The sequence below is a fragment of the Ranitomeya variabilis genome, chromosome 8 (assembly GCF_051348905.1).
Source record: "Ranitomeya variabilis isolate aRanVar5 chromosome 8, aRanVar5.hap1, whole genome shotgun sequence".
Lineage (NCBI taxonomy): Eukaryota > Metazoa > Chordata > Amphibia > Anura > Dendrobatidae > Ranitomeya > Ranitomeya variabilis.
Genome location: NC_135239.1, coordinates 199,688,171 through 199,707,423, shown reverse-complemented (window position 1 = coordinate 199,707,423; position 19,253 = coordinate 199,688,171). Strand labels below are relative to the sequence as shown.

The 19,253-nt window shown below is 42.5% G+C and overlaps 1 protein-coding gene across 2 annotated transcripts in view; it reads left to right on the top strand.

Moving 5' to 3' along the window:
• Nucleotides 1-19,253, top strand: part of FRMD4B (FERM domain containing 4B) — a 195,853-nt gene that overhangs the window by 158,033 nt on the left and 18,567 nt on the right. For both annotated transcript variants that reach the window (XM_077276140.1, XM_077276139.1), the window contains exons 8-11: nt 6,034-6,117; nt 6,445-6,510; nt 7,737-7,794; nt 9,208-9,294. In XM_077276140.1, the coding sequence (XP_077132255.1) occupies nt 6,034-6,117; nt 6,445-6,510; nt 7,737-7,794; nt 9,208-9,294 (295 nt within the window). The remainder of the gene's footprint in view (nt 1-6,033; nt 6,118-6,444; nt 6,511-7,736; nt 7,795-9,207; nt 9,295-19,253) is intronic.

The following is a 19,253-nucleotide window of genomic DNA, read 5'->3' as shown; positions in this document are numbered from 1 at the left end:
GGGAATGCCGAACATATTCTCGTGGCCACCTGTTAACTGGTAATATACCTTAATTTTTTCTCCTTGTCTTGTATTTATTGGTTAGCTTTGTTAAAGCTATTGTAGCAAATACAGTATTGATCTAGCTACCACTTGCAAATTATAAGGAGTTATACTTCATCGATTGCCAGATCGCTTACCTGGTCTCAGGTGGTGCTATGTTAGTGAGGTACTACTACTTATTGAGCATTACACTTCGGGACATATTTATCTTTCTACTACATAGAGGGAGTTATTATACATGTATTTGTGCATGTATATGCGCTATTTTGTGTATTTTGACTTTCCTCACTTATGCTTGGTGTCCCTTTACAATATTTTGCTTTTTTATGTTTTTTTAAATTATATTTTGAATAAAAATTTATTTTAACTATACCTGCTTGGGATCTCTTCCTAATACCCAGCACGTACAATATGTGTGGAGTTTTCTGTTGTTGTACCCTTATATAGTTGTCAACCAACATAACCCTATCAGCATGCGCAGCCAAGTCTGCACATGTTCAGTGCGGAGAGGGAATAAGTCAATTTCGAGAAACCTCTCTATAAGAACCAAGGATTGGGCATGTTGAAAAAAACCAGTCCAATGGCGATGTGCTTTACACCCCTCCTTCATATCTGTGCATGAAGATATTTCAGTTTGAGACTTCGTCATGGTCTGGGTCTCAGGACCATAAAAAACTTGGGTGGAAACGCTTGTCCACATTGGTGAAACATCCTGTAAGCTGCGATTCCTTTGGGTCCATTTATACATCCATTTTCAAGGAGGTTGAAAATTTAGCAGTCATCTGTAAAGGGATATCACAAATCATATATGACATAAGCTTTTCATTTATTGATGAACTTCTATTACGAGATCATAAGCAAGTGTTTCCACTCTCCGACAACCTAAACATTGTGCATTGTGTTCTTTAGTGTCAGAAGACGTTCCGATTTCTGTGCCGCCTTGGATTTGTTTGAGAGGTGTAACCTCTGTGTATTCTACTAATATTTACATATCCTCAGGTTTCAGCATGTCCCATTTTTGCCACATGGCCTCAGTGTACAGAGTAGTAGCGGAGTGGAGAACACATCTCATTACTAAGACAGGTCTTTATTGTACCTTTGCGTAAAGCCTGTAATGATGACCATATACCATGGCAATATCAACTTTCATGCATCATAGTGTTGGTCTCCAATGTGGGGTTCTTCAGCTGTTACAAAAGTACAGCTCTGAGCTTATCCTGACTCCCTGGATCACCTGGAGTTTAATTTGCCCCCTGGTTCCTTGTCTAATTTTCCAAACTCCTATTATCTTGAGTGGTTGTAATCATATTTGCTGAATCAGGAGGAGTCCTTCTAGGGAGGCAAACATCTCAAGATAAGGAGAGTATTAAAGTGTCTTGATGAGAGTCTTGGCGATACAATATCTTCAATATCTTCTTTGTCATCACATCAGACTACAATTTATCTGCTTCTTGGTCAACATAAGCTTGGGGCAAGAAGTCTGATTGACCATGTGCCATAAATAATGGCCATGAAGGAATTCTGACCAAAACGCCTCTACACAAATTAGACTAAAGACTAAAGTCGTATTAACCTTCCGATATCAGCGTTATGGTCTACAATATAATGATTATTGAGCTTTTTGACTTCTCATCGATGTTGGAGGAAAGAGGACAATTGGAATTTCAAAGAAAAATCCTTCTTTTAGCAGCAAAATTAGATTTTGCCAAAGGAGTCTGGCAGCTACCCTTTAATAGGGAGCAGAAGGGTGTGTTCATGTTGAGGAGAGAGACGGGAGAGATAGCTGTCGGCCAAACAATCATCCGGTCAACAGCTTTTATCCCCGTTTATTCACATGCGTGCTCGTCATGACAGAGCATGCTATTGGGCTTCTACCAGACATCTCTAGCTGCAGCTTATCTCCCTCGTGAACAAATCCAATATCCTCAGGTCTTCTATTTCCCAACATTTGCCGTCGTTATGATAAACATCAGTTGGTCAGGTTGTGAAATCGTCAGGTTCAGTTGCCATTCATCTAATGAGTACAGTCGTCCTAAGACCCGAAGAATGCTATTATGGAAAGGGCAAAATTTACCAACAGCCTAACGTTGAAGCCAGGAGGCCTTCCTTTCCCATCTACTGATGAGCAGCAGAAGAAAAGTTATGACCTGTGGTTTCCAAGGCACATTACAAAAATTATCAGCCAGTGCTACTCATACTCATAGAATTGCACCAAAAGTTCCCGATACAGATCATGTGATATGAAAAGCTCTTTCATGGGCAATCAAATCTGAAATAGAGACTGGACTACCTTGACCTTAGCAAAGGAAGCTAAGACTAGGGATAATTGACTAGTTCTATAAAGCGGGTTCATTCTCTGCCTTACTTGCACTGTGAACTCTGGTGGACCTCAAGGGACCTGTTGGGTCCACCAGATGATTCTCCAGTTTCTGGTGGGCCAGTCCCCCCCCTTTCTCTTATCAATTTTGTACAATGCTCTTCCATAGAAGATTGCATATGAAACTTTTTGGGAAAAAGAAACACCTTGTTGGGGCCAACACAGGATGTTGTATGTCATCCCGTGTCTCCTGCACCACACCAGGTGCTTTTATTGGTGACGTGTATTCTGATGACTTCCTCTAGAAGCTGAGAATCTGAATCTGGGGATAATCGACTAGTTATATAAAACGGGTGCATGCCCCACTTGCTTGCACTGTGAACTCTTCTGGATCTTACGGGACCTGTTGGGTCTTCCAGAGGATCCTCCAGTTTCTGGTGGGCCAATCTCCCACTTTATCTTATAAACTTTGCCCCTTTTTGCAACTCTCTTCCATAGAAGATTGCATGTAAAGCTTTTGTTAAAAATAAAAACCTTTTTGAGGGCAGACATAGGATGTTTTATGTCAGCCTGTATCTCCTGAACCATAGAAGGTGCTTTTATTGGTGGCCTGTATTCTGATGACCTCCTCGCAGATTCATAAAAGGCATCAGCCAGTTAGTTGAGAATTTCCCTGGAGCCAAAAAATAACAGCGCGGTCAGTCATACAATACCTAAATCAGATCATAAATCACAGTTCAAGGAACATGTTAAGTTGATAACTGGTGCAGAATCCGGAAAGGCAGGATTGGTGGCCCGGGTGACAAATGCTTCTTAATATGAGTTGTTCTGTGGTGTCAGCACATGCCTTCCCAGCAGGGAGCGTTGTTCTGGTGACTGCCGGGCTGATTAGTCTGACTTCTGTATGGACAGGATAAACACAATAAAACACATGTCAAAAATAGCACCAGAAGCCCCCTGACAATGGCCACTCTTGTCTATCCCCTTGGAACATGTGTTGAACGTTTGCCACTGCTATAGGGACTCACAGCAGAATAAACACAGCCCCTGTCTCTTTCCAGAAATCTCTATTGGTACAGCAGAAAATGCAAATCGACTTCCTAATAATTGTCATTCTTCATTGACATTCAGTAAATATGTTTTTTTGAGGGGTGAATTCCTAGTCATATATTAAGCATAAAGCTGCCATAAAAAGTAGAAAAATAAAAAATACACAGCAAAAAAGGCACAAAAAGTTAACCAGCAAATGTAACTTTTTATTTTCTTAGAACTTTGTAAAAGTTTATGGGAAAGCTGATTGGCTACCAACATGATGGATAAAGTCAATAGAGGCATTTAAAGCAATGTGTTTTAGTTTTAATTGTGTATTAATGGAACCTTTTTAGGTCAGTGGTATTTTAACTCATATATATATATATATATATATATATATATATATATATATATATATATATATATATATATATATTTATTATTTTTTTTAATCCAAATATGCACTGGGTATAATTTTTCTTTCTAGTACTAAAAAAATGCCAAGAAAAGCACATAAATCATGACAATCAATATGAAAAAACACTAAAAATGTCCCTTGAAAAAAAATTTAAAATTTGTTTTTCCGGTATTTTAAAATGGTAAAAAATTAGATTGTGAAAAAAGTGACCTTTACAAGGATTTTCCAGTTTTACTCCTAGTTCCTTGGTGCCCTTCTGGTTTTGACGTTTCACCTTGGCACCGATCCATGGCAGCCAATCTTTGCCCATAACGGTGAGGGTCACATGTCTCCAGATTCGTCATGATATCCATTTTGTAGTGGTCCCAATTTTCACAGAATCCTCTTGCAAATTGGGCCTCCTAAAAGGTGATAGTTTACGTTACTTTACAGTTTTGAGCATTTTAGGCCAGCGTTACAGGACGAAAAACCAGGCAGGGCACCATCAGTGCAGTACGGAGGATGGATTGGATATGTATTTCCCCAAAAATGCCGGAAAACGCCTTTAATTTTGCTATTCTTTCAATAAATGGGTAGCAGAGATGATTTATCAAATTTTTAATTAATACCTTTTCCAAATTATTACATTGTGAGTAAATTAAATTTGGAAGGAAAATGATATTGAAAATTTGTGGGTTTTCAGTCTGACTTGTTTTAGCTTTCGGTCAGGCCATGTTTAGTGATCGGAGGAGATTTATTAGACTCGCTATAATTGCAGGAGCACGATCTTTCACATTCTTGAAATTCCAGAATTGGAGCGCTGATTACAAAACGATTATTAATGATCAGATTCTACTTTACTGAAATGAACCGTTTTGTTCCCGACCGATGCACGTGTGGATGATGAGCCTCGTTGCGTGTTTCCTCCAACTCAAAAAAATTTCCATCGTTAGACGAGATTTATATATTGCCCGCATTTTGACAGAACAAAAAAAAGCTTTTTTTTCCCTCATTGTGTTGAAAGGAACCTCTGCGAATGACTAAACTACTAGACAGGAAGGTTGTTAAGAAAATCTGAGGAAATTCACCATAACTTCTCACCTGATAGACCACATTGTTGATGCCTATGACCTTGATCCAAAAGTGATTTCCTCATCGAAAGGCGTCGGTAGAACAACCAAACCTCTTCTGGCCCTGCTCGGAAATTTCTTGTAAGGGACAGTTTGCCTAAAATATTGGATCAGAGATCTTTAGGCAGTTCCAAAAGGGGGTGTACTTTATAGAGGCCTTTCATTACCTAAATCCGATGTGGTCACCAGAGCTAAAATAAGGGTTGGGGGGCACTTTCTGCCTTTGAGACTAAGACCATACCTGAACTTCTATCGTAGCCACATGTAGAAGAGGTGTTCTTGTCTACTGAAGTCTAAGGGTGCTGTGGTAAGAAAGGAGAACAACATGTTTGCGTTGGCCGTTTCGTCTCGACTGGATAGGATCACCAAACGGTCATCGTGGAGGCCAAGGTGGTGGATTTCACGTGGCTAGTTTCTTTAGGGGAGTACAGTGTGTATCACAGTGAGTGGCAGTATTATATTTAGGGGGCATAATGTAAGGATATGCTGGCGTTGGTCTGTAAAACCGGCATATACTGCCTATAACCGAGCTACACGATACTGATCTGATATCAGAGGGTTTGACTGACTATAATCTCACATCTATGGAGACCTATAGCCTACAAATAATCTGTTAATATTGCCTTTTTTTTTTTAGCAAAGGCAGTGAATGACCAATATGGTTCCCATAGCCGTTCCAAGGAGGTTGACACTCAATTTTCCAAAAATCTGCCTAGTTGCGCTGAAATGCATTGCACATGATTCGAAGAAAGCGCAGTGACAAGCGTCATGGAAGCTTTCATGCTAGGCTTACTATACGTCACCCAGTTTGAGCAGATTAAGTGGCTAAATAGAAAATTTTTGCACAATTTTTAGATTTTATTTATGGTATTTTTGTTATGGTTTTGCCGTTTGCTTTCTTAAAGTCTGATCCTGCTTTTCTCTGCAGTCTGTAGCTTCCATCCTAACAGTCAGAGGTGTACATACCCTAATTGTATTGTGTCGCTGTCACTCAAGAACAGTCCACCTTGAAATTTGAGTGTAAATGAACAATGCTCCTCGGTGATTAGTAATTCATCCCCTACCAGGAAAAACAAACAATAGTTTCACTTTTCTTCTTCTGTGTTCTGCTCTAGTGATGAAAATGCACGAAAAGATCTGAAGATTCTGCCAGCACTTCCCACCAGAACGCTGCACGAACACCCGTCCATTACCTACTGGTATGTACTCGATCTGCACGACTATGCAACCCGTACCGGAACATTCCTCAATACTAGTAGCCGGCCACATGGGGTTGTAGCTTCTTACCACCGACGCACATTGGATTGCAGGAGTATTTGCTGCATGGACAGTCACTCAGTAACCAGGGGTGAAGCTGAAGGAGATGCAGGTGGCCTTGGCTCCAAAGGCTCCTCTGCCACATAAAACCATTTTATAAATGCCACATGGTTGGCAATGTGCTAAAATGCGCAAATATAGCAATGAAGGAGGAAGAAGACAACATCGACTGTCTTGTAATGCAAATTTTATTCTTTTTTCACGTCTAGTGAGGATCGAGTCATCGAACATTGCAAGAAGCTAAAAGGTGTCACTAGAGGACAAGCCATAGTCCGGTAAGATACGCATGTGCATGAGGTGCACGGTGTCCTCCTCTGTGCTCTGATAACTCAAGGGATCCCTCTTTGATATCCCTAGTATGGCTTGTAGATGGATATTGGTGCAATACATTGGGCGCCAAATTTGCCAAAACTCCAGAAACATGAGAGAGCACACCCTGACTGATGGAGGATTTGGCAAATCTCTCGCATGCACACCAAATTCTTCTTGAAACTTTTCAGGAAGCAACGCTTCCAGGAGAGTTCTTCCATGGAGGGGTCTGGAAGAGGCTTGGTCATGATGTAAAATTCTCGGCACTTCATATGATCCCCTCGTGGAAGACCCTGTCTAAATGTTGGCAGATTATTTTGGGGGTCTACGTATGGGCGGGAGGAAAAAAATTGGTACCGTGGCAAAAGGTGCCACCACATTTATGTAAATCCAACGTGTATTGGGTAAAGTTGAGCAAAAAGATCCTGGTCTGGTGGTCACACTGGAAGTCTGGGGCTACCGGGCCAGAGCACCGTGAGCCTCCTCCTACCTGTCGCCCCATAATGTTATTAGGCACAATATCGCGCTGGACCTACTAATCAGAAGAGTCGCTGGGGATGCCGCAGGTTGGAGGAAGTTCGCATGGTTATGATGTGACCGCTGGACCAGGGTCCTGCAAATCTTTTTGCTCAATGCTAGTACTGGATTAACTTAGACTACAATATTAATCCTTTGGTTAAAGCGTTATTTCACAGGATACTTGATAAGTTTCTAACTCGGTGATCGGAAAGTGTTGATTGATTTGGACAAGGCATTTCAGAGTTTCAAACCCACAACAGCCCCCAAGTCATCACCTATCCATAGGATAGGCGATAATTTCAAATGTTGGAAATTACGCTTTAACTTGTTTTCAGTTGTGGGAACCAGTTGGCATCCTCCCTGAAGAAAAACTTGGGGGGTAGTTGTCCACTGGTTCCATTTGCACCACCAGCTCATACGCTGGTCAGCGCAGCACGTGGACATCCAGGATGGCCCACTTTTCACTATTCTACAGGTCACTAACCTAATTGCCTGCAGTCTTTTACTTGGTATGATGTAGTTAATTGTCAGCTAGCCCAGTGAATATTGTAGGATGCCCGCAGTGTGTCGGCCACTAGATGACCGTTGTGATGACAAAACTGCAATAAATGTCAACTTTAGTTCAATATTTTATGCAACATCTTTTCTTCTTTCTCTGTTCCCCCACCTACAGGTACATGAAAATAGTGGAAGCTCTGCCCACATATGGTGTTCATTACTACAAAGTAAAGGTCAGTGACCGTTCCTCTATAAACACATCCATAAAATGGTTATTTTCATCTTCACAGACTTTATTACTAGGTCAAGACGGCCTTTAATAAAGTGGAAAGAATTGGCCGTGCGCTTCCAGGGTTTTGATCTTTTATGAAGATGTTCTCTATGAAACGCTGGAAGTTTTTCTATTGCTTTCATTTCCTTTGTCTTCTGCTGCCTGGCATTGAGCTGCATCCCCTGGGCTACTTCACATGCTGGCTGGCTGTTGTTTCACTTAGGGTTTTTAACATCTTTTATGGATTTTTTCTTTTACATAATCCTGGGAATGTTTCGTAGGCTAAAATCAAAATAACAATAACTTATTAAAGGCCGTTTGAACCTAAATTCAGAAAATTGTTCCTAACTTGCTCCTAAAAGGGGTATCCATACCTCGGACACTTACGGCACATTCACCTCTAGGACCAGCACCCATCCCGAGAACAGGGGTCCCTTGTCTTGATGCTGCTGTGGGGATCATATATACTATTTATTCACACTTGTTTGACTGCCCATAGGTTGTCATCTCTTTTTTAAAGCGGACGTGAGAGAATAGTCTGGAGACCACTATTTTTGAGTTGGATACAGGTCCCGATTCAAATCTATGGCATCTTTCTAGCAGGGCAGATGACTTAAAGGCGACTTGTCACTTGCCATAAATATGTAATTTTTTTTGTCTGGTGTAAATGCTTCTGTTCTCCTGATTTCGGTGATGTTTTTCTCTTGCTCCTGCCCCTCTCCATTTCTGAGATATGGCCCCTTCTTCCCTGTATATAAATCTAGTCTTGTTAACTAAGTGGGTGTGGTGATAAACTCTTATCTGTGGGTGTGTTCCTGAAGACCACGCCCAGTTTCTAACAAGACTTCATTTACATACCGGGAAGAAGGGACCGTATCTCAGGAAAGGAAAGGCGTGAGAACAAATGAAAAACAGTGACCGATTGTCCTTTTTTTAACTACCGGTATATCTATGATTAAGAGTCAGCTAGACTCGAAAAGTGTCAGTATATTTTTTTATGCTCATTCTACTATTTTAATAAAGTCGTAATAAAATATTTTTGCTTTTATTTCACTTTGCTGGATTGAAAAACCTCTTTTCACCATTTTGCCAACTATTGCTCATATAGAGGAGAATGGGGGCCCACCGGGAGATTTACCTGTTCTCCCGAGGGCCAGTCCATGTCTGCTCCTGTCTATGGGCGAGACGCCAAGATGACTGCCAGCCAAATTATCTTAAACCCACCATACCGATCAGATGGGTGTTGGCCATCAGTGCAAGTTGGTGCCCCAGTCGTTGTTCTGTGGCTCATAATGTACATATAGGTCAATTGTAGGATAGACATTATTCCTAGTTTGGAACACTTTGATAAAACTTTTTTTCCCAATCTTTCCAGGACAAGCAAGGAATCCCCTGGTGGCTGGGAATAAGCTACAAGGGAATCGGACAATACGATATTCAAGACAAGATAAAGCCTAGAAAGGTTTGTCCTCTTACAACCTCTGATGTGACCCCTGACCTGTGACCCTAATACTTTTATAAAACTACAACTCTCATCATGCTCAGAGTTTTCATTCTTCAGTTGATGGAAAGCCACATTTTGGGAGCTCCTGGTATAAAATATTTCTTATGTTCTCTGTCACTTGTGCATTTAAAGGGGTTTTCCAAAAAAATAGCGCCACCCCTGTCCGAAGGCTGTATGTGGTATTGCAGCTCGGCCGGATTAATTATAGTGGACAGGTGTGGTGTTGTTAAATCCAATTTGTGAATCCTTGGTTCAGCAGTTTCATTGCATTCATACAATTTGCACATTTTTTTTTATATCAGTATCACCTGTCTGTTCACAGTTCTCACGTCCCAAATTTAGTCCTAGAAGTCCACAGGATTGTTACCGGCAGAATAAAATGGCGTCACTTATTAAAGGTTATGGTGGTTTGATTCATTGGACATATGCAATTACCCATAATGAGTCACGTCTTTTGCATTGATGACATTTTTTTGCACGGGTTGTGATTTTACGAAAGGTAATATTTAAACGTTGGGCAATGCAAGGTTGCAGGAAAAACAGGTACAGGATGGTTGTTGTGTATACAAATGTATACATTACTGTTAATCTGATAATCCGGCATCAGTTTAACCTGTTTACAGAGGTTGAATGTACTGATAGAAACAGCGCCACTCTTCCTCACAGGCTACATATGGTATTGCAGCTCAGTGAACGGGTGGCTGAGATGCAATCCCCTATGGACAAGAGAGGCGCTGTGCCTGATAGAAAGAAGCCATGGTTTATCTAAAACCCTTTTATCATATTGTGCAACTTTTTGTTGATCACTCTGGGCAGTGCTGCCGCGAGTGAGAGTTGAGCAGTCCTGGCTATGCGGAGAAAGGGTTAATAGGTGAATAAATTGGGGTCTAAAAAAGCAGATCTCACCAAACTCAACCTCGTCCGTTTCATTTCTCAGGCCGTGTTCACATTGTGTTTAGTCTCCTAGTTCAGGGTCCTGTCTGTATCCTGATAAACGAGATCCTGGCAGGGCCACCTACAGATCAGTTGAACATAGCGAGACAAAGAAAGTCCAAAATATGATGTTCTCCTGCTGGGACCCCCAGCGATCATCTGTAATCTGCGGGAAAGTAAATGTTTAGTTTCCCTACAGCATCTCCACAGGGGAACTGAAGTATTACACCACATCCAGGATGCAGGTCCTCCACAGACCGACGGGCTTTGTATGTGGCATCTACTCTACTCAAATTCAGAGGACCGCCCCTCTAATAACAAACCAATAGTAGCAAAAAGTAAACGAGTGGCTGTTTTGGATTTTTTGGCCTATACAGGGTGGGCCATTTATATGGATACACCTGGGTGGGCCATTTATAAAGTTGGATCCAAAATGGCCAACTTCAAAATGGCCGCCACGGTCACCACCCATCTTGAAAAGTTTTCCCCCTCCTATATACTAATGTGCCACAAACAAGAAGTTGATTATTACCAACCATTCCCATTTTATTTAGGTGCATCCATATTTATGGCCCACCCTGTACTTTTTTTTAACTTTCCCCCTGAACAATAACTTACATATTGGGCATATTGGTAATATTGGGATGGAGTCCGGTATACAGAAGGGGCTTGGTTTTTGGTCACCCTGTATATGTATGACTGTATATAACTTGAGCTGATGTTTTTTTGCCTGACCCGGAGAACATGGGGCGGTGTACCGGCCCTTTCATTCAGCCCAGAAACTTCTTCAGCGCCTCTTCTTCTTTCCTCCACCTGCTCTATAAATATTTTCGGCTCCACTCCCCGGCTCTTCTGCTGGATTTACTTGGGCGGAGGCACCAGGAGAGACAAAAAAAATGTCATTGGGGAAAGCGGCCGCATCATTTGATTCATGACTTTCTCACGGTCCCGTCCGGATAATACGGCTGCTGAAACGACCAGGTTCCTAATTGGTGGAGGATACTTTTTTATGAAATGACACGGTTCAGGTTTTATTGGTATCGGGCAGTAAAATTAGACAGAAATAGCAGTGGTATGATTCCTAATTTGTGTCTGTGCATTCTTATTACTACACTGGCTTTGGTTGGTGGGCGAGTTATTGTCCTCTGCTATCAGGCATTTCTTTTTACTGATTTGAGTGAATGCTGCCCCCTCTACTCCAAAAACAATAATGATAGAGATATATTTTGTTACTGACAATGAAGGACCCCGAGTTTCATTCATGGTCATAGTTTTTGTTTATTTATATTTTTTTATTTTTAAAGCTTATAAAAATGACTTTCTTCCCCAAGTACACAAGTACAAAAAAATGCAGCATGGCACATAGAAAACCACGAGGATGTGGAGTATTGTAAGCCCTCTGTAGAAAAAGATAGGGTCCCCAACATACCTTTTCCCAAACAAGCTGGTTTCACACATCCAACATTCACAGTCTGAATACGGACCACAATATCCGGACGGGTCGCGAGTCTCCAACCCGAACTCAACAGTTTCATTTGCTGATGAGGCTGATGTGTTGGCATCAGAAGATTCACCGTCGGGCCGGGCATTATGGTCTGTATCGAGACTGTGAGAGTTGGATGCTTGAGACCGGACAAAGAAGTAAGCGAACTCCTCTCCTTGAAACTTGAAGTGAGTCCACCCAACTTACACCTTAGGGTGCCACCCTAGTGTTTGCCGAGAGCCTTAGTACAGATCTGCTGCCATTAAAGGGGTAAAAGAAAGTAAAGAATCCTGATGGGTACATAAATCTTCCCCCAGACCATCTCCAGCATGGACATCTCTTGTGCCATGTGTTTAGAGGCTGTTTAAGGAGACAATCAAACTTTAATGTTGGGCTAAGAGGATAATAGTGCGATCAATTTACTGAAAGTCCTGGACTCTTGGACTATTCACCCTGCATTGTGAGAAAAGGCTGGAAGCCACCATCTCCTGGAGTGTCCACACTGCATTGTGAGGAATGGCTGGAAGTCACTGTCTCCTGCAGTGTCCACCTCACATTGTGAGGAATGGCTGGAAGTCACTGTCCCCTGGAGTGTCCACCTCAAATTGTGAGGAATGGCTGGAAGTCACTGTCTCCTGGAGTGTCCACCTCACATTGTGAGGAATGGCTGGAAGTCACTGTCTCCTGGAGTGTCCACCTCACATTGTGAGGAATGGCTGGAAGTCACTGTCTCCTGGAGTGTCCACCTCACATTGTGAGGAATGGCTGGAAGTCACTGTCCCCTGGAGTGTCCACCTCACATTGTGAGGAATGGCTGGAAGTCACTGTCTCCTGGATTGTCCACCTCACAATGTGAGGAATGGCTGGAAGTCACTGTCCCCTGGAGTGTCCACCTCACATTGTGAGGAATGGCTGGAAGTCACTGTCTCCTGGACTGTCCACCCCGCATTGTGAGGAATGACTGGAAGTCACTGTCTCCTGGACTGTTCACCCCGCATTGTGAGGAATGGCTGGAAGTTACAGTCTCCTAGAGTATCTACATCTCATTGAAAGGAATGGCTGGAAGTCATTGTCTCCTGGAGTGTCTGTCTACCTCACATTATGAGGAACCACTGGAAGTCGCGGTCTTCTGGAGTGTCCACACCATACATTGTGATTATATGCCTCTGCAGTCACTTGAACCTATGAACACCTCCATATAGCAGGAGTCATTGATATACTATAGGAAGCCTGAATAATGTATTTTGGGCAGAAGGTTCTACAACGTGCTATAGTAGTTCTGGAACATTATGTGGAATTGCTGATATATAAAGTTAGGGACTTCATGTTAATAGAAGAATACTTCCTCCCTACTTTTCCCAATGATATGGCTGATAGCAGTGAACAATACGCATAATATGAGAAATATCTGCATTCTTCCTCTACCTCCATATGTGAGACACTCCTCACATACCGTCTCATGTGGGTGGTTACAAGTGCCTGTAGGTTGCAGGTGAGACTGGGTCAGGAAGGAAATGTCTTGTATCGACGCCCCATGTCAGGGTGATAGACAGCAAAGAAAGCAGAAAGTTCTGAGTCATGAAGCGGGTTGAACTGAGTTGTCCTGTTTGGTTTGGCATTCGAAGGACCAGTAGGTGCCCATAATGACCGCCTGGCTTTCATGACTTGTGGATCTGCAGTGTCGGCCATATTGGTTGTCACCCGGACGTGTCTGACTAGATCTTTGAGTGAGTAATTTCAGCCGTTACGACTTTTCTTCAACCAGTTTGATCTGTACAAGTCACTACTGACCCATAATAACTGGTCATTGTTCTGTTAGTTTTTTATGACTGACTATCATAGGCTCTGGATGTAGAAAGCTGTGAGGTGAAACACTAACAAATACGACGTGTCATGTCCTTTATGGGTGTGGACACGTGAGGGCAAAATATAATTTATTTACAGGTCATGTTATGTCCAGTTTACAGGTCCATAAAGCACAAGGACAATGTTTACTGCACAAACAAAAGCTTCCTCTGAAACTAATGTATGTATGTGTGTATATATATATATATATATATATATATATATACTGTTATTTGTCTATACACATTGGATATCCAGTATTACAATAGGTTGCCCGATATTTTGGCCAGACCTAAATATTATCTAATTTATAAGGTGGTGCCCCAACTCTGTCCCCCAATGGCAGGTGCTTGGGATAAAGAAGGATCGGGCATGTTGAATTTCAACATGCCTGATCCTTTCTACATAAATGGCCTAAAGCCCCCATATACACTACAGGAAGGCTATCTTATCTCAGCTATCTTATCTCATCCGACCATCTGATGTATATGAGGGCCTTATGACCATTCCTGTTGGAGGAAGACAAGGATCGGGCATTTGGAATTCTTATATTTTCACTGGAGATAAGCCGATGTCAAAAATGTCTGACAGCAACTTTCTCCTCAAAAAACACTCAACGCTCGGGTGACTGCTACCTCATGTATGTGGCCAGGGGGTATAAACCCGTTTCCCCATCAAAAGTGCAGCAGAGCCATACCATGGATTGGACAGATTTACCACGCATTACTTTTTGAAGGTTATCTCTACTTCCATCATTCAGAAAAAAAGTGGAAGACTTCCCAAAAAAAGTGGAAGACTTCACGAAAAAAAGTGGAAGACTTCCTGAAAAAAGTGGAAGACTTCCTGAAAAAAAGTGTAAGACTTCCCGAAAAAAAAGTGGGAGACTTCCCGAAAAATAGTAAAGACTTCCCGAAAAAAAGTGAAGACTTCCCGAAAAAAAGTGGAAGACTTCCCGAAAAAAAAAGTGAAGACTTCCCGAAAAGTTAAGAGATCTCCTTGGCGCAGCCGGAACCTCCCAGAGTTCAAGTTGACCGGATAATCAGATCGTCAGTCACATTCAGGATGTATGAAATGCGTCATGGAGATCTGTATTTCCAAAAAGGTTTTTGGCTCCAAAAACAGATTGGAAGTATGGTGTGGGTTAGAGGGGGTCTTGAGTCTTAACTCTTATGAAGCCCCAATAGATTGTAGCCATAGACCTTTCTTATTTGGACTCTGTAATAACCTTCACCAGCTTTTGTTAGAGTTTTGTTGTTGTAGGAGCCTAAAGTTATCGACACATCATTTTTCTTTTTTTTGTTGGGTGGGGGTGTTCAATAGGTGAAGTATAATGGGAACCGATCTCTGAATAATAATTATTATCATGGTGTTCAGTAAGGAATTGAAAAGCTTTATGATAATGGGTCCAAAACAAAGGAGGTCCAATTCTTCTACCTCCGGTCACATGAATGGACAGGGTGAGGTCTTTTGAAGAGACATTTCAGTCCAGAGCTGTTAATGGAGGAGGATCTGTCCCTCCCAGCAGGGTGATCTGCTTATGTCTAGGCCTCTTCTTCTCAGGTGTGTACTTTTCTCACACGTTATACAATACTCAACAAATGGTCAAAACCCAAATGGGCAACGAAATGAGATCTGTATCTGTCCCGACAATGGCGGCAGACGTATAGACGCATCTACCATGGATATTTGGTGGCACAGACATTAGGTCTGATTTTCATGTATTAAAAAAAAAAACGTTTCTGATGGATGTGTTCACATGTAGCGGATTTGCTGCAGATTTACAGGTGCAAAATCCAGAGCTTGTTTAGCCTCATAGTTTTTGGAGGAGCTTTTTGGAGCAGATCTTCTCCAAAAATGCTTCCAAATCGCTTGGAAAACTCTAAGGAAAGTCAATTTTGGTGTTCATACGAGGAGGTTTTTTTATCTTTCTTTTTTTTTTTCTTGAAAAGGATGTGAAAAACACCCGATGGAGATAAAAAAAATTGTCGGTCACTTCTTTGAAGTGGATTTTGATGGGATCAAATTTGGTCCAAGTGTCATCAGTTTTTCTTGTACGCAGACATAAAAAAAGTTTCTCCACCTTTTTCTTTCTGACTGTCATCGAATTGCAGCCCGATTTTTTTTTTTACGGACCCCTAGACTTGATTTGGTGATTGTGATCTGATCAAAATCGGACATGTTTCTACGATTTTCAGCTGACGAAAAAAATCACAGACATGTGACTGGTCCCATAGACCATCACAGGTACGAATGCGATCTATGAAAATAGCTTGAGAAGATCGGACGTGTGAAAGAGGCCTAAATTAGGCACTGCCAAATCCCCCCCAAAAAAATGCTTCAGGAAAAGGAAAACTCCTCCAAAAACTTCAGAAAAATGGGTGTTTTTTTTAAAGCTGTTTCTGCTCGACAAACTCAGTAAGAGCAAAGTGTAATGGATTTTAGTGCAGATTTAGGTGATAAATCCACAGCAAAAATTTTAATACATGTAAATATACCCTAAAGGGGATGTTTTATCAGAATGTGGCCCCCCAGGTGAATTTGCGTGTCAACTCAGAGCCTGCTTCTGACACGCTTAGGAAAAAAGCTGATGTTGCCTGTGGGAGCAGCAGGCAACCGAGCCAAAAAGTGTAATGTCACCTGGTGGCCATGTAGAAGACTCGTTGCCCTCGTAGTACCTCTGCCGGAATAGGAGACCATCGGACATCGTATTAAGCATTCTTCTCATGTTCTAGAGTCTGCGATAAAAATGTGAACCGGTTGCCAAGATGGGAAGTTAATAATCATATCCCATAGGTAAAAGTATTTCTGCTATTCCAGGTATGTGAACCTTCAGGCCGGTAGCCGTGGATGTCAATCAGTTTGTCCTTGTACGGCTCTGTAATACGGGGAGTTTCCAGACTTTGCAATTAAAATCATAGAAAAAGCCATTCCAAGAGATCCCATAGGTTGTTGTTACAGGTGTTTCACCACGTAGGAAAAATCCTATAAATGCTATAAGGATCCAATGTTGGGTTGCGTCTCCTTTGTCCTTTTTTTGTGCTTATTTTCTGGTATTTTTTCAATTCCCATAGAGAAGATAAAGCAAAAAAAAAATGCCATAGAAGATGCTGAAAAAATGCCACAATTGTTGTCTATGTGGACTTTTTAATAATCTGCATTAAGGGAACCGGTCATGGTGAAATGATGAAATGACAGAGCAGGAGGAGCTGATCATTTTGATTTTTATAATTTGGGAAAAGTTTTAATAAAACGTACAATTTTATTCATTGAAATCCCAGGTGTTTGTGTGCATGAGTCCAGTGGGCGGTCCTATTCAGTGATTGACAGTCTTTCCCACTATGACTGTGCATGTCAGTCACAAGTAGCACCGCCTACTGGACTCCTATGCCTGCAAACATCAAGGATTTTAATGAATAAGTTACAGATTATACTGAATCTTACAATAATCTTAATCAATACAAGTCATAACTGGTACAGGAGGAGAGAGGACCCTGCCCGCGAGGGCTCACAATCTACAAGGGATGGGTGAGAATACAGTAGGTGAGGGTAGAGCTGGTCATGCAGCAGTTTGGTTGATTGGTGGTTACTGCAGGTTGTAGGCTTGTCGGAAGAGGTCGGTCTTCAGATTCTTTTTGAAGGTTTCGATGGTGGGCGAGAGTCTGATGTGTTGTGGTAGAGGGTTCCAGAGTAGGGGTGATACGCGAGAGAAATCTTGTATACGATTGTGGGAAGAGGAGATAAGAGGGGAGTAGAGAAGGAGATCTTGTGAGGATCGGAGGTTGCGTGCAGGAAAGTACCGGGAGACGAGGTCACAGATGTATGGAGGAGACAGGTTGTGGATGGCTTTGTACGTCATGGTTAGGGTTTTGTACTGGAGTCTCTGGGCAATCGGGAGCCAGTGGAGGGATTGACAGAGGGGAGAGGCCGGGGAATAGCGGGGGGACAGGTGGATTAGTCGGGCAGCAGAGTTTAGAATAGATTTTAGGGGTGCGAGAGTGTTCGAGGGGAGGCCACAGAGCAGGAGGTTACTGTAGTCGAGGCAGGAGATGATGAGGGCATGGATTAGGGTTTTTGCAGATTCTTGGTTTAGGAATGTGCGGATCCATGAAATATTTTTGAGTTGAAGTCGGCAGGAAGTGGAAAGGGCTTGGATATGTGGTTTGCAGGAGAGATCAGTGTATGGAGAGTGGTGGGGTAAGGAACCTTCAGGATCGAGAGTGGTGAGGTAAGGAAAAACAGGATGGAGAGTGGTGGGGTAAGGAACCTAAAGGATGGAGAGTGGTGGGGTAAGGATCTGCAGGATGGAGAGTGGTGGGGTAGGGAACCTATGGGATGAAATGTGATGGGGTAAGGAACCTACAGGATGGAGAGTGGTGAGGTAAGGATCTACATGATGGAGAGTGGTGGGTTAAGGAACCTTCAGGATGGAGAGTGGTGAGGTAAGGAACCTTCAGGATAGAGAGTGGTGGGGTAAGGAACTACAGGATGGGGAGTGGTGGTGGGGTAAGGAACCTATGGGATGAAATGGGATGGGGTAAGGAACCTACAGGATGGAGAGTGGTGGGGTAAAGTACCTACAGGACTGAGATTGGTGGGATAAAGAACCTAGATGATGGAGAGTGGTGATGTAGGTAATCTACGGGATGAAGTGTGGTGGGGTAAGGAACCTACATGAGAGAGTGGTGGTGTAAGGAATCTACAGGACGGAGCGTGGTGGTGTAAGGAACCTACATGACAGAGAGTGGTGGTGTAAAGAACCTACAGGACGGAGAGTGCTGAGGCAGGGAGTCTATGTCAGTGCCGGTACAGATCAATGTGATCTGGGGCACTTGGCGAGAAGTCCAGGGCATGTCCAGAGTTATTCAGAGTTAGTGACACCAGTTCTTTCGGGTGCACCGAGGCAAGTAGTGAGAAGAACTTGCAGCCGCCATGTTCACGAGTCATTAAACTGCTATTTTATCTTTATTAATATCATACTAAACCGTGGTGGTAAGAACATGGCGTATTGTACTGGCATCATGAGCTCCGGTTGGGGGGATCTGGCAGTGATGGTGGTCACTCGGCCACAATGGTGCGGACATTAGGATACTGCAGTGAATGAGGAGGGTAATAATGTTTAGTTAATGGTTATTAATTCTGGTTACGGTATTTCCGCTGTGCTGGGGTTATTCTGCACATTGCTTCATTGTCTACTGCTCTGAATTTCCCAGGATTCCTGAGCCAAAAGGGGTCAAAGTTTCTGTAAACCCCTGGTGGGCTGCAAGTGTTGGAGGAGGGGAGTTTGGGTTGATATTTAAAAAGGACCTATCACTCTCCATAAATCTTCTTTTTTTTTTTACCTGGTGTAAATGCCGCTGTTCTCCTGAATCCGGCGATGTTTTTCTTTTCTTCCTGCGCCTCTTTGTTCCCGAGTTATGGCCCTATCTTCACAACTAGGTTTTATAGCCAACTGGGTGTCAGCTACAGAGAAGAGTTAAGGTTCACGCCCACTTGTAACAAGACTAGATCTGTGTGCAATAAAAGAAAGGGCCATATCTCAGGAAGGGAGAGGTGCAGAAATAAAAGAAAAACATCGCCGGATTCAGGAGAACAGCGGCATTTACACCAGGTAAAAAAAACAAGTATTGGGGGTAAGTGACAGGTCCTTTGTAAACAT